This window comes from Dromiciops gliroides, chromosome 3 (assembly GCF_019393635.1).
Source record: "Dromiciops gliroides isolate mDroGli1 chromosome 3, mDroGli1.pri, whole genome shotgun sequence".
NCBI lineage: Eukaryota > Metazoa > Chordata > Mammalia > Microbiotheria > Microbiotheriidae > Dromiciops > Dromiciops gliroides.
The window spans coordinates 231,248-246,099 of NC_057863.1; the positions used below are offsets into that span (position 1 = coordinate 231,248).

Below are 14,852 nucleotides of genomic sequence, written 5' to 3' on the forward strand. Positions count from 1 at the left end.
CCTAAATTTTAAATGGAAGTAGGTGGGGAAATGAGGTTTCTCTTTGTGCCTTGGTAGGATGACTGGAATTCCATTGTGCCTCTACACTGAATGTGTAGAGATGAAAGTGGGATGTTCTTCTGTCCTATACTTTTTTTTTTTTTTGGTGAGGCAATTGGGGTTAAGTGACTTGCCTAGGGTCACACAGCTAGTAATTGTTAAGTGTCTGAGGCCAGATTTGAACTCAGGTCCTCCTGAATCCAGGGCTAGTGCTCTATCCACTGCGCCACCTAGCTGCCCCTGTCCTATACTTTTAATGACTCCAAAGCATCCCGAGATACTTTCACAAAATTTTTCTGCCTCTTTGTCTTCCTTGTTGGAGCTGGAGTTCAGTGGTCATGATCTTAAGGGTTGTTTAGGGGGAGAAGAGGGACAGCAATTTCTGTGGAGTCACTGTCATTCTTGTCATACCTCACATAAAATAGCATTTTATGCTCTCTGGGTTGTACTAACAAGCGATGGGATGTTTCCTATTTAATTAAAGGTGCTAGCTGTGTCTTCCAATGGGCTGGAAAGATAGGAGCCCAAATGGATGAAGGGTTGACACAGGCAGAGGCTAGATTTCTATTGAAGGATATTCTGGGGACCTTCTATGGGTTGCCTTAGAAGAGATCGTCCTTTCAGAGTTAATCTATAAATTAAAAATCAAACGGTAACATTTCAGAAATTGTTCATTTCCTTTTGAGAAAATGAGTGTCTAGACTGTGTGGTGTATTTGTGGGGTTTTGTGTGTGTGTGTTGTATTTGTTAATGGGGCTCTTTTGACTGAGTTTATTTATGATTGTGAAATCTTCAGTAACAGCTAAAACACTGAGTAGAGTTTGTGGCTACCTTCCATTCACCTCAGGCCCAAGAGGATGCAGAAAAACTACGTTCTGTGGTGATGCCGATGGAGAAAGAGATAGCAGCTCTGAAGGACAAACTGACGGAGGCCGAGGAGAAGATTAAGGAACTAGAAGCCTCTAAGGTGGGCTCTTTGTTGAGGTCTGTGCCAGTCTTGGGCCTGTGAGAATATTAGGAGCCCAAGGAAACTCAGTGACATGAAGTGTAGCTTTGTCTTTGGAGCCTTGGCGTGGGCAGCTCCAGGTTCATATAGGGGTTCATGCTTCTGTATCATAAAGGCTTTTAGAAATCCTTAAATCCCATAGTCAAGAGTTCTTGTCTGCCCAGACACCCGGGCACATTGGATGGACTCGGCTGTCCTGGGAGGGCAGGTGTGTTTATTTCAGAAAATGCCTCTGTAACAGAACAGGGAGCACAGGAGGGGAAGAGCTTTGTGAGGAACGACAGAATGATGGATATTAAGTGCCCTGGGGATACAAAGAAAGACAAAAGACAGTTGCTGCTCTCAGATACCTCCCAGCATGCCAATGACTTAGGGATCAATTGGACATGATCATCACTTGGATAGCTCCTACTATGGGCCAGGCACTGTGCTAAATGCTTTACAGTCTTTATCTCATTGGATCTTTTTTTTTTTTTAGTGAGGCAATTGGGATTAAGTGACTTGCCTAGGGTCACACAGCTAGTAAGTGTTAAGTGTCTGAGGCCAGATTTGAACTCAGGTACTCCTGACTCCAGGGCCGGTGCTCTATCCACTGCGCCACCTAGCTGCCCCTCATTGGATCTTTACAACAATCCTGGGAGGGATTCTACAGATGAGGAAACTGAGGCAAACAGGTTAATTGACTTGCCCAGAATCACACAGAAAGTATCTGAGGCTAGATTTAAACTCGGGTCTTTTTGACTTTGGGCCCAGCACTCTCTCCAGGCATCCTATAGAAGGTGGTCCTGTTCAGGGAAGCCAGGAAGAAGATGTGAGGAAGGGAGTGTTCCAGGCCTGGGGGGCAGCTGAGAGATACAATGTCAGTTTGTGGGAGAGCTCGGAGGCCAGGGTCACTGGGCTGATGAGGGTGTCAGGGAGGAGCCTGTAAGAAGACTAGGGAAGGAGGAGGGGACAGGTTAGGAAGGGCACTGCGGACCAAACAGAGCACCTCATGTCTGTTCCTGGAGGCAATAGGGAGCTACTCGAGTTGGGGAAGGTGGGCATGATTGGGCCTGTGCTTTAGGAAACCACTTTTGGAGACTGGACCAGAGCAGGAAGAGGCTTGGAACAGGCAGATACCTCCCCCCAACAGCTATTACAACAGTCCAGGTGTGAGGTGATGAGGGCTTGCACCGGATGTCAGAGGGGAGAAGGAGGCTATTGGGGAGATGGTACAAGGGTGAAATCAGTCACTTGGATTAAGGGGGGTGAGACAGAGGGAGGAGTCAGGGTGCTGCCCTCTATGGTAATAGGGAGGCTGGGGGGGGTAAGGGTTTAGCGGCAAAGATCATGAGCTTACTTTTGGACATCCAGTTCAGTTTGTCTGAAAGGCAGTTGGGGAGATGAGCCTGGAGACTGGGAGAGGGTTGGGCTCCTCAGAATCGAAATGAATTGAATCCATGAGAGTTGCACTATTGTGGTGGGAGCTTTGGGAGATCCCCACAGTTCATGGGTATGGCTTGGAGCGGACGGGGGAGGAAGTGGCAGTGGAAGCAGGTGATCCCCAGGGCCAGGGTCTGTAGAGAGGTCCTTGGCAAGCAGGTGATCATGAGTGACTTTGGAGTGGGCACTTTCAGTGGTGCGACAAGACCAGAAGCCAGACTCTGAGTGAGAGGGAAGGAAGGAAATAAACATTTATTAAGCACCAGGCACTGTTCGAAACATTATAGGTATAATCTCACAACAACCCTGGAGGGAGGCAGCGTTATTATCCCCATTTTACAGTTGGGGAAACTGAGGCAGACAGGTGATGTGACTTTTTTAAAAAATAATAAACGTTTTTATTTATAATTTTGAGTTCCAAATTTTATCACTCCCTCTGCTTCCCCTGCCCTGAGGCGGTAAGCAATCAGTTATGGGTTACCCATGTGCAATTGTGTAGTCATATTAGTCATTCTGTACAAGAAAACTTGAATAAAAGAAAAAACTTAAAGAAAGTGAGAAATAGTCTGCTTCAGTCTGTGTTCAATCAATAGCAGTACTTTCTTTGGAGGTGGATAGATAGGATATGTTACCATTAGTCCTTTGGGACTGTCTTGGATCATTGTATCGCTGAGAATAGTTAAATCATTCACAATTCATGAAGTGACTTTGTACCAATTTCCTGTTCATAAACTCAGCGGGTCAGTGACTGTTAGATTTGAACTCAGGTCTTCCTGACACCAAGCCCAGTATTCTGTCCACTATGTCACTGAGATTCCTGTGAAGGAAATAGAGACAGTCTTCTCAAAGGGGAGCAGAGATGTAGAGTGGTAGCCAGCGGGGATGAGAGGACCAAATGAAGGGAAGCAGCCAGGAGTCAGGGAGAGATTGGGGACAACAAGGGTCTCAGCAGAGAGGGTTGGGGAAGGGGAGCCATGGGAAGCCTGAGGAGGGATGGAGGACTCATAGGGAGGGGCAGAGGATTGCCTCACACCTCAGTTGGTAGTGGGCACAGTGAGCTCCTGGTGGTAGGATTTCCTCCACTTACACTCAGTAGCAGGTGAGTCCAAGCCAAGGCAACAATGGTGGGAGTGATCCATAATAATAGTAGTAGTCATAGTTCACATTTATATAGCCCTTTAGGGTTGCAGAACACTTTACTGATGTTCACTCCTTTGATCCAATGCTGGGACTTGTGAGGGCTCAAATGAAGAAGATAGTGTATGTACCAAGGGGCCAAGATGGGGAAGTAAGGAGGTGTGCCCAGTGCAGGGGTAATAGCCCAGGAGGGAAGTGAGAGTTTAGAGGTCACCAGAAGGCCCAAGGACAGGGCTAAGGCAGAGAACACCAGAATGACAACAGAGCCTGGCATGCATGAACATGGAGTTGTTGTGTTTGTGGACAAACTGAGCTCTTCCTGACTCTAGGAGTAACACTCTATCTACCTAGCTGCCTCCAAGAAAAGGGTTGCACATTTGCTTTTTTTTTTTTTTAAACTTATTTATTTATTTATTTATTTATTTTTGGTGTGACAGTTGGAGTTAAGTGACTTGCCCAGGGTCACACAGCTAGTAAGTGTTAAGTGTCTGAGGCCGGATTTGAACTCAGGTCCTCCTGACTTCAGGGCTGGTGCTCTATCCACTGTGCCACCTAGCTGCCCCTGGTTTGCATGTTTGAAAAGAGGCAATGAGAATGAATGAAAAAAAAAAATTGGTTTAGCACTTAGAATATGCCAAGCTAAGCTAAGTTAAGATTAGGGAATCCTAATGGAAAAAGCTAGTCCAGGAGCTCACTTCACAAAGGTAGGGGGACTCTATATAAAGGAAAGTTCAGTTGAGGGGCAAATGGGCAGGCTGGAAGAGATGGGGCCCAGCTGCCAGAATTTGGTCTGTGGGGCTGGGGTTAGAGAGGACCAGGAGGACCTGAGGAAGTGATGTCAGGGCAGGTGGGCAGGGCTGGGGCATTCACCTCTCTGAATGGAATAGCTAGTGTTCGGGACTGTCAGGCCAAGCAGTGTCACAGCTGTTGGGTGACGATTTTGTTCAAGACTCATGGAATGCTTAAAAACTAAAGCCTGGGGGCAGCTAGGTGGTGCAGTGGATAAAGCACCAACCCTGAACTTCAGGAGGATCTGAGTTCAAATCCGGCCTCAGATACTTGACACTTACTAGCTGTGTGACCCTGGGCAAGTCACTTAACTCCAGTTGCCTCACCAAAAAACAAAACAAAAAAACTAAAGCCTGGGGAGCTGATGCGGTCTCCATGAGAGAGGGAAGTGGAGGAGGGCTGATTTGTGTCCTCTCCTCAGGGGCCTTTGGCTCTCTCTGGATTCTTTGCCCTGCTGGCCTAGTCCTGTCATTATCCCTTGCTGGATCCCTGAGGCTTGGTCCTGACCTCATTCCCATTTCCACCCTCCCTCAGTAATCATGGTTCTTAGGGGCTTAATTGTCTCTGTTGTGCTGATGACTGAGCTTCAGCCGCCCTGCACCTACTGCCCAGCGCTTTGTATGTTTCAGAATCTATCTCAGACAACCCATTCCCTTTCCCCCCACACCCTCACCTCTTCCCACCCGCCCTGTCTCCTTTGAGTGTCACAAGTGTGTAAATCAGAAGGTGTCTCTCACACCCACCCATGTAGCACACCCTTTGCCAAGTACCTTCATGCACTGTCACTTCTATCATCTTCAGTAGTTACAACTGGCCACCCTTGGCCAGGCCCTTGCCATTTCCTGCCTGGGCCATTGCTATAGCTTGTAAGTGGTCAGGTTCTTTTTACTCTCCCTGACAGCTGCTCAGTTGAAACTCTCCAAGCTTGGGGCCCGCCCCATGTCATCTCCCCAAGCCCAGAGTCCTTTGAAATCTGGCTCTGACCTAACTTAGTACACATTCCCCCTTTCCCCATACTCTAAAATGACAGGATCCGATCCGGAGCTTGGGGCCTGAATTCCTCACCTCTTCTCCTGTTGTGATTCTTGTGTGTGTTTGAGGCCTGGGAGGCTCGGCCAGGTGGGGCACACTAATCTGCCTTCTCTGGCTCTCTTGGAGCCCTGGGGGAAATGACTTGAAGTTTAGGCTTGACTCCTATCTAAGATGACCCTGTAGATCCCATTGTTATAGGGGAAATTGGGTAGGGGTTTGGGGTAGGAGTTCTTAGGAATTCCTCTTTAAAGAATTACACCCTCTTGCATACAAATCCAATTAGAGTAAAATAATAGTTTATTTAGGTGCTAGGGAAGGGAAACCAAGAGAAAAATCCTTGGACTTCTTGGGAGAAAGCATGGCACAGAGGCATGGTCCTCCGAGGTACCTATCTCCTCAAGCAGGAGACAGGCAGATACTTTTATAGAGGACCGATGGTGGTCTGATGGGGTGATCATCTGACCATGGAGAGTTCCCTTATTACCCACTGGTGGTGGCTAGGGGAAATTGGGCTCGGATCTCTCTAGCCATCTCTCTCCTCATTCCACAAAGGCAGCAGCCACACCCAGTGGGCCTTTCTCTAAGTGTGTCTGTCCTTTGGTTTAGTTTGGGCGAGTGAGTCCTTTACAATAGAACAGAAGGGAGGCCTTAATGGAGAGGGAGTCAATTGAGGGAGAAAAAAGAGGCATAGGACACCCAGAGATGATTTCAAAATATGAAAGAGTGTTTACCAAAAGGGTTGCCCTAAGGTTCAGAAGAACTGAAGGGCCTTTGGCCATGGTAGAGTCAAATCAACCCTAAACTTGCCAGGCTGAACCTTAATGATCTATTAGACATTCTACCAAACCTGAGGATTGGGGGTGGTAAGCATAGTGTAAGTGTTGAAGTACCTCAATCAGTGTGAACTCCATTAGGAATTCCCCAGGTGGGAAAAATCTTTTCTGATGCGTACTTGGCTTCAGCTGTTGCAGTAGCTTTCCTGCAGGGGAAAGCTTCTACCCAACTGGAGAACATGCAAACTTATCACTAGAAAAAGGCGGAAGTTGAATAAAATCAACCTGCCAGATTTGAAAAGGGGTGAAGGAAATTTCCTAGGGGAGGTTTGAAGGACTTGCTTACATTGTATTTAGGACAGATTTCACATTGTAGATAAATGGCATGTGCCGCTCATCTCAGTTTTACCCCCAATGTTTGCAGCCTAAACCAAGCAGTTTGTCAGGACTCCAGTGACTTAAAGAGCGAGGGTCAATAGGTCATAGGTCAATGGAAAGAGTTGGGGAGGATTGGGCCCATAGCAGAGCCCAGAATTTTTATCCCTTTCACTCTTCTAGTTTTTGCCTGTCTTGGATGGGATGGGACATGGTCCTTTGGACTACAGGGAACCCTTTATGTTTCCATAACACCTTCAAATCCCCAACACATACCTGCTATCCGGCAAAAATATTCCCTAGTTTTCCTTTTGCTAATTCACCAGCTCAAGTCAGGGCTTCCAATTCAGCCTATTGTGCTGAAGAGCCAAAGGAAGGGGTCAATGACCTCTTCTGTGTCGGTGATAGCATACCCAGCATCATTTGAGACAGGAACCATCGATGTGCCAAAAATAATCTGGGTTTTCTTTTTTTTAAGCAATATTTATTTTATTTTTTCCAATTACATGTAAGGGTAGTTTTCAGCATTTTCATAAGATTTAGAGTTCCAAATTTTTCTCCCTCCCTTTCCTCCCCCCTGCACGAGATCGCAACCAGGTTATATATGTACAATCCACAAGTGTTCTTTTTATCAGTTCTTTCTATGGGGGTGCATAGTAAGTTTCCTCATTAGTTCCTTGGGATTGTCTTGGATCCTTGCATTGCTGAGAGTAGTTAAGTCATTCACAATCCTGCTGTCACTATGCACAATGTCCTCCCAGCTCTGCTCACTTCACTATACATCGATGTTCATTAGTCTTGCCAGGTTTTTCTGGGGTCATCCTGTTTGTCATTTCCTGTAGCACGAGACCGTTCCACCACAATCATATAGCACAGCTTTTTCCATCATTCCTCAATTGATGGATATTCCTTTGATTCCCAATTCTTAGCCTCTACAAAGAGTTGCTATAAATATTTTTGTACGAGCAGTCACATGAGCTCAAGAAAGAGGAATTTGTAGCTGTGTGACCCTGGGCATGTCACTTAACCCCAACTGCCTCACCAAAAAAAGAAGCAGCAGCAGCCTAATGATCCTAATTGCCTCTAGAAAGAAGAATAGAGTGAGATTCAAGGAAGAGGTTTACAGGGATCCAACTGAATCCGGATCGGATCTGAGAGACTCTAAGAACCTTTCCAATTTCAGAAGAGTTAAATGCCCATGGGGAGGGGTGGGGAAAAGCAGATTAAGACTGGAGCTGTCAGGGTATGGGGGAAAGTATAGAGCTTTTCCAAAAGAGGGAGAGCTGGATATCATTGTGGGGAGAGAATGAAATAGAGTTCTATATATCTGGTGAAAGTCATGGCCTAGAAGGTGGGGAGGTGCATCTTTTTACATTTTCATTAGAAATTGTAACAGTAATCATATCAGCAAAAAACAAAATAGACGATACCTCATTAAGGTTGGCTCTGATCATTCACACTTTTTGCCTAAAAATACCATTAATAGTTAGGACAACTTTTAAAAGATAGATGAATGCTACGGAAGTTTGTGATCCTATCAATGAAATAGAATATTAAGGGAAAGAAAAAGGTTAAAACAGCATAAATATTTTTAACAATAATACCAGATAGTAAAACAAATTACAGTTGAACATCCTATTTTGAAATATGGAGTATCCCAGGAGAACTTAAAACCAGACTTTGAGATCACTTCTTCGTGAATTCACAGTAGTACTGCATTTCTAAGCAAACAGTTTCAAGTATTTGACATTCTTTTAACAGTTGCATTTACATCAATTTATAAGCCCAAAAGAATACTGTATAACTATCACATCCGTATTACAGATTGATAAACTAAAGTAACTTGCTTTGAGATCATGCAATTAAATTTCCAGATCCATATTTTTTAATCACTTTATCTTAATGCAAAATAAACCATGACTTTAAACCCCACACATCTTATTAGAAGACATATTTCACTTAAAACAAGACGAACAGAATTCAATTACAACTGCAACTTTTTCCATATGGTAAAATTCAATTTATCAGAAGCCCATCTACTAGCATTTCAATATCAGACCATTATTATCAATAAACTCATTTTTACCTGGTGATAAACATTGGTGACTTGAGAAGCCAGATAGTACCCCATATTTAAATAGAACCTGATTAACCTTGATTTGGGGTTCATAAAACCTGGATTTAAACTAATATTGGAGATCAATTCTCAACTAAAGTTTTAACAAATTTCTTAAAAACAGGTAAAAATAAAATCTAGATATAGGCTCTCTAACTGCCTCTCTGTGTAAATTACCTTTCTGACAATTCTACTTTGAATGGCAAAGAGGATTGCTAACCAAGTGCAAGACAAATGACTCAGCTTGAATAGCAAGGGGCACAATACACATATAGAACCTTTTATCACAAATAGCATTCTACAAGGACAGACACAAAAACAATAATGGTAAAGATTCTTACGATAATTTAGCATGCACAAATTAAGTCCTCTTCTATCCTCAAAGACCTATTCATTTGAGCCAGATTAATTGGTCTTTTTCCTTAAAAAAATTAGACCTTTTCCTCCCCCCCCTTCCCATTTTGTTTTTTTAAAGGGAGGAGGGTTCAGATTCAGATTCTCGCTTAATTGATTCAAAATGCCATTGAAAAAGAGAAAGAAAAATAGCAAAGTACCACCCGGCCTTTAGCTGGCAGAATCAAGACCAAACTCAAAAAGGAGTGGACCCCACTGTGGCCACCAGTGTTGTGGGTCAGACTTGAACTCTGCTAGCACTTGCAATCATGTGGTACATGATTTGAAAACAAAACCCAGCAGCTGTCCTTTCCAGGACCTGTGGGAGTGGCCACACATGGTCCATAAAAACCTGCAGCCATCCCCTTTTGGGGGACCTGTCAGAACGGACCCATTACAAAAATCATCCATGGACATAACCAGACCCCTGACCAAAGAGCTTTTTAGGAACTCAAGCAAAAAGGACATGAGTTCTGAATTTGAGAGACCCTTACCCAGGCCAGGCCTCCAAATTTGAATCCAGACTGGAACACAAAAGATTCCTGCAGGCGCCGAGCATCCAGAGGTCAAAAAGGGTGGCTGGCTGGGCATGGAGTCTTCAAATCCCGGGAAGATTTCCCATTTGTTAATCTGGAAATTAAGGAAACAATCAATATAAGAGAAATAAGGTCTTTAATTGGGGCAGAGGAACTATAGCTTTTGATATCACAAAGCTAGGAATACCCAAAGATGGGAACTGAGGACAGGGTTTTTATGGGGTAACAGAAGAAAAAGATTGCTCCAGAGTGAAGTATAGCTATGTAATGTAAATGAATCTTTAACAAAAGAAATAATAAAACTGCTCCTAAGTTAAGTATAGGCGTTACTGACTCTGAATAGGAACCACTTAATATAGATGGACTCTTTTACATTGGGAGGGGATAAGTTACTTGGGGAAGGTCCATAAGTCCATCAAGAGTCTGGAAATGACAAAGACAGTCAGCCCTTTTCTGCACATGTCTCTTTCTGGTTCCCATGGCTAGTTTCAAAATATCTCCATTTTTCATTAGAATTTCTATACTGTTGTCATTTTAGTCTAAAGTCACCATGGCCTCTCTCCCTCTGTTCCCCTTATGGACACTGATTTCTGTGGGTACGAGAACCTAGCATTTTGACTTGTAAAGTTATCCATTCACTGGGGTCTGACTCCCTTTTAGAGCTAATATCTGAATTAGAGCTTGGGTCTTGGGGTTTTCTATTAACCCTTTTTTGTCTCCTACATCATTCCCCCCTCTTCTTATACCCCGGGAAAAAGGATGAAGATCATCTCTTCTGTTACTGCTTCCTGTTGAGTGGGGGTGAAGTAGGGACCCACGGGGGTTTATGAATTGAGGGAGATGGAGGAACTAGTGTTACCAATGCGAGAACCATAACACAGAACACAAATGGTTTACAAACAGACCAAGGGGCAACAGGGAACCTAATACAGAAGAAATCTAAGAGTTCCATGAAAAACTGGATGGAGCAAGCAGTTGTGACCAGTTTCAGCCGTCCAGGTAACCTCTTTATAAGGAGCTCGGCCTTCAGGAGGTGTTCTGGACCACACAGACCCCACCTCAGTTCAGGGCCACATTTGCCAGACAGCTTAAGCACTTTCCCTATTCTTGTAACCCTAATGCAGTAAAATTAGAAACTTATTCTATCGCCAAAGTTAAGCATAGCCTCATGTTCAAGTCACCCCCACAAAAGGCATAGTGAGGGCAGCAGTTTTCCAAACCCACCAAAGAAAACTATCCCAGGTTCCTCTTCTGACTTTAGTATGAGAAGAGGCAGTATCTCTCAAGCCCTCTCCTCAGGATGCAGGCAGCAGCCACAGCTAATCTTATCTCCCCAGGGTTGAGGGAGACTAGAATGAAGGGTAGAGGTCCTGAAGCTAGCTCAGTCCCGTCTGGTTCCACTTATCTCTTTAGGTGTGTCTGTCCTTTGGTGAGAAGGTTGCTTGATGTACCCCAGAGAATTTCTGGGGTGCTCTGGGCACAGTGGATAGAGCACCGGCCCTAGAGGCAGGAGGACCTGAGTTCAAATCCAGCCCCAGACACTTAGCACTTACTAGCTGTGTGACCCTAGGCAAGTCACTTAACCCCAATTGCCTCACAAGAAAAAAAAAAAGAAAAGAAAAAGAGGGAGACAGCAGGACTGGCTACTTCCTGTTTGCCCCCGCCGGTACAGAACTAGTTCTAAAAATGGTACCGAATCTAGAGGAAGAGCTGAAGAAAAGCATCTTTATTGGAGAGGCTCAAACCTGGTTGTATGTGTAGAGAATCCTGGCGCCTGAAGAGAACACTAAATGCTAATGTGTCATAAAGTGACTTTTTTAGGGAAGAAAAAAGGCAGCCCTGACCTAGATCTGAGCAGTACTGAAGAGGAGGTGGGGACTTGGGGGTGAGGAAGGCCCTCCCTGCCCTAGGGGGTTCTTCCTAGTCAAGCAGATAGGGGAGTGGCCACTAGCCTAGGAGGATATCAAGAGAAGGAGCTGTGGGACCCTTGGAGCTGCTTTTCCCAATGTGGGGTGGGAGATGAGCTTCCATGGGGAGCCTCTAACTGTGGCCGGAATGGAAGGTGAGAGAATGCAATCCTGGGAAGTTGGGTGGTGCCCCATTGTAAGGGCATTTGAATGCCACCATGAGGAGTCCAGGTTTCTCCTAGGGAATCACTGAGGCTTCATGGGTAGGAATGGCTTTAGAAAGACATGGGGACAACGGGAGTAGTCCTGAGGTGCCTCGATAAAATGGGCGATTTTCTAGTGAGCCAGTGGCCATGCCAGAGAAATGAAAGTCTATCTGGAGCCCAAGTCTTTGAGGTCTTTTTGTCTGGCCTAGAGAGTAGAATTGGGGGAAGGCATAGGAGAAAGAGCTTCTACCTAATTCTCAGGCAGTGACTAGTGGGTATACAAAGTGTTTCCTGTTGCCCAAAGTCCCAGATCTGTTCTCTGGGTCCTTGGAACTGTCTAACTGGTCAGAAAGTCAAGGGGAGAGGTCACTGGCTGACCCCATGGCGGACTGTGCACATTAACTGTGCAGCATAAGGGAGGGAGGAAGGCTGTTATAGTCACAGCATCACCTCATGTGCCAGACTTCTGTGTGTGTGTGTGTGTGTTTTTAGGGTGATGAGGGTTAAGTGACTTGCCCACAGTCACACAGCTAGTAAGTATAAAGTGTCTGAGGCCAGATTTGAATTCAGGTCCTCCTGATCCACTGCGCCATCTAGCTGCCCCATGTGCCAGACTTTTAAATCGTGTTACCTGGGTGATTCACTGACGGTTGCTGGATAGTACTTTATCTATTGGGTTGTTCCATCTGTGAAATGGGTGAGCAGGCAGGGGAGCAGAGGAGAGGGGAGAAGGATGTGGGTTGGAGGTGTGCAAGGAAAATGGGGGGTGAAGGAGAGAGGAGGTTATGAAGCTGGTGAGTGGGTGGGAAGGAAGAAGGGAAGCAGTGTCCTTCACTGAACCTGGAAAGTTAGGAGAGGGGAAAGACTGTGCTTTCTGTTCAGGGTATGTTGAGGTTGAGACCTCACTGAGATATGCAGGTAGCGATTGATCATGTGAAATTGTAGTCCAGCTGAGATGAGGGGTGAACATTTACCTCACTTGGGTAGTCATCTGCATGGGGACAGTTTGAACCCATCAGGCAAAGCTGCTGATTAGACGATGATAGTGATGGTGGTGGTGGTGGTGAAGGAAAATAATCCTCTCCTCAGTAATTCTCGGGAACTCAGCAGCAATGCCAGGAGAAGGCACCCTAGTGTGTAGCTCGTGGGTGAAAAGAAAGGGGGCTGGCAGATCCTGTTTTCAATCCTAGCCCCTAAGGTGAATGGACCCTCCTCTTTTTCATCATTGGTCCAGTTACTCAAGGGTGACAATCTACCTGCAAAAGCCAGTCAGTCTGAACCCAGCATTCCCATCCCTAATCAGTTCTTCTTATATGGGTACAACTCAGGAGAGGACCTTATTGAGACCAGGGCTCCTTGAACCATGTGATTTTGTTAGCCAGAGGGGGAGGGGGGGATCTGAGAGCTTTGTTCCAAAAACAGGTCAGGAGGAGTATGATTGACTGTTATATCCTCATTGAGAGGAGACAACTACCCATTTTCTCACATGATCATGATGATGGTGATGATGGGGTTTTGAAGTGTGCTTGTTAGGTAGATTGTGTTACTCTCTCCATCTGGCAGATGAGGAAACTTGAGTCTTAGGTTAAGTGACTTGCCCAGGGTCACACCTGTCTGAGGCAGGATTCCAACCCAAGCCTGACTGAATCCAAGTCCAAGGATCTGTGTGCTCTTTTTCAAACTGCTTCTTGGGAAAAAATATAGAAATAGAAGGTCAGGTCCCTGGGGTACGCTTACATGCAGGGAGATACTTGGGCTACAGTCCCACAGAAGGTAGGAAAATCAGGATAGAGCAAGCAGCCCTAGAAGGGCATGAGGGTGAGGGTGGGATGAACCTTGCTGTGATTGGGGTAAGGGCTGAGAAAAGGTTGTGGGGGGTGGCAGTTAGGAGAGGGAGAGCTGTTCTGGGGGAGGCATAGAGGGGTGGGATGTGCAAGGGGATTACAAGGTGAGCCAGGGAGGGAAGAAGAGATGCTGCTGTTTCTAGGAGGCATTTAGGGTCATGGCTGGGAGGACAGGACTTTTGGGAGCTCGAAGGTCAAATGAAGGGAACTCTTCTTCTGAGGTCAAAATGAAGTTCAATCCTTTTGTGACATCTGACCAGAGCAAGAACCTGCTGTGGGGAAAATGGGGCAGGGCTTTGGGGTCCTTAGGAATTCTTCTTTAAAGAATTCTACCCTCTTGTACACAAAAGCAGTTAGAATAAGATAGTAGTTTATTTAGAGGAAGGGAAACCAAGAGAGAAATCCTTGGACTTCTTCTCATGGGGAGAAAGGCATGGCACAGGGCTCTGAGATACCAATCTCCTCGAGCAGGAGATAGGCAGGTACTTTTATAGAGGACTGATGGGGGTGATCATCTGACTGTGGAACATTCCCTTAGTGAGGGAGGACCATCCCCCACTGGTGGTGGCTGGAGGAGTTGGGTGAGAGGTGGCTGCAGATCTCAAGCCATCTCCTCAGGACACAAAGGCCGCAGCCACACCTAATCTTATCTCCCCAGGGTTGAGGGAGACCAGAATGAAGGGTGAGGGTCCCAAAGCTAGCTCAGTCCAATCTGGTTCTTATCTCTTTAGGTGTGTCTGTCCTTTGGTTTAGCTTCTCAAGGAGAAGGTTACTTGATGTACCCCAGAGAACTTCTGGGGTGCTCTGGGCCCATAACAAACCGCAAGAGGCATTTCAATGCCCTTTCCCACATACAGAGGAAAATTATGTCTTCTCTTTCGAAGGAGCTGAGGCAGAAGTATAATGTCCGCTCCATGCCCATTCGAAAAGATGATGAAATCCAGGTAGTTCGAGGACACTACAAAGGACAGCAGATTGGCAAGGTAGTCCAGGTTTACAGAAAGAAGTATGTGATTGCCATTGAGCGTGTGCAGCCGGAGAAGGCTAATGGCGCAGCTGCCCATGTGGGTATTTATCCCAGCAAGGTGGTTATCACAAGGCTAAAACTGGACAAAGAGCACAAAAAGATCCTTGAGCGGAAAGCCAAATCTCACCAAGTAGGAAAGGAAAAGGGCAAATATGAGGAAGAAACATTTGGAAAATGCAAGAGTAAAAATGACTTGGCTGTAATTAAATTGCTGGTGTGGACCAAAGAGTGGGACTTAGCCTGCAGGGAA

The 14,852-nt window shown here is 45.6% G+C and overlaps 1 protein-coding gene across 2 annotated transcripts in view; it reads left to right on the top strand.

Moving 5' to 3' along the window:
• Positions 1–14,852, top strand: part of RABEP1 (rabaptin, RAB GTPase binding effector protein 1) — a 78,325-nt gene that overhangs the window by 48,865 nt on the left and 14,608 nt on the right. For both annotated transcript variants that reach the window (XM_043993195.1, XM_043993196.1), the window contains exon 5: positions 887–1,006. In XM_043993195.1, coding sequence (XP_043849130.1) covers positions 887–1,006 — 120 coding nt within the window. The remainder of the gene's footprint in view (positions 1–886; positions 1,007–14,852) is intronic.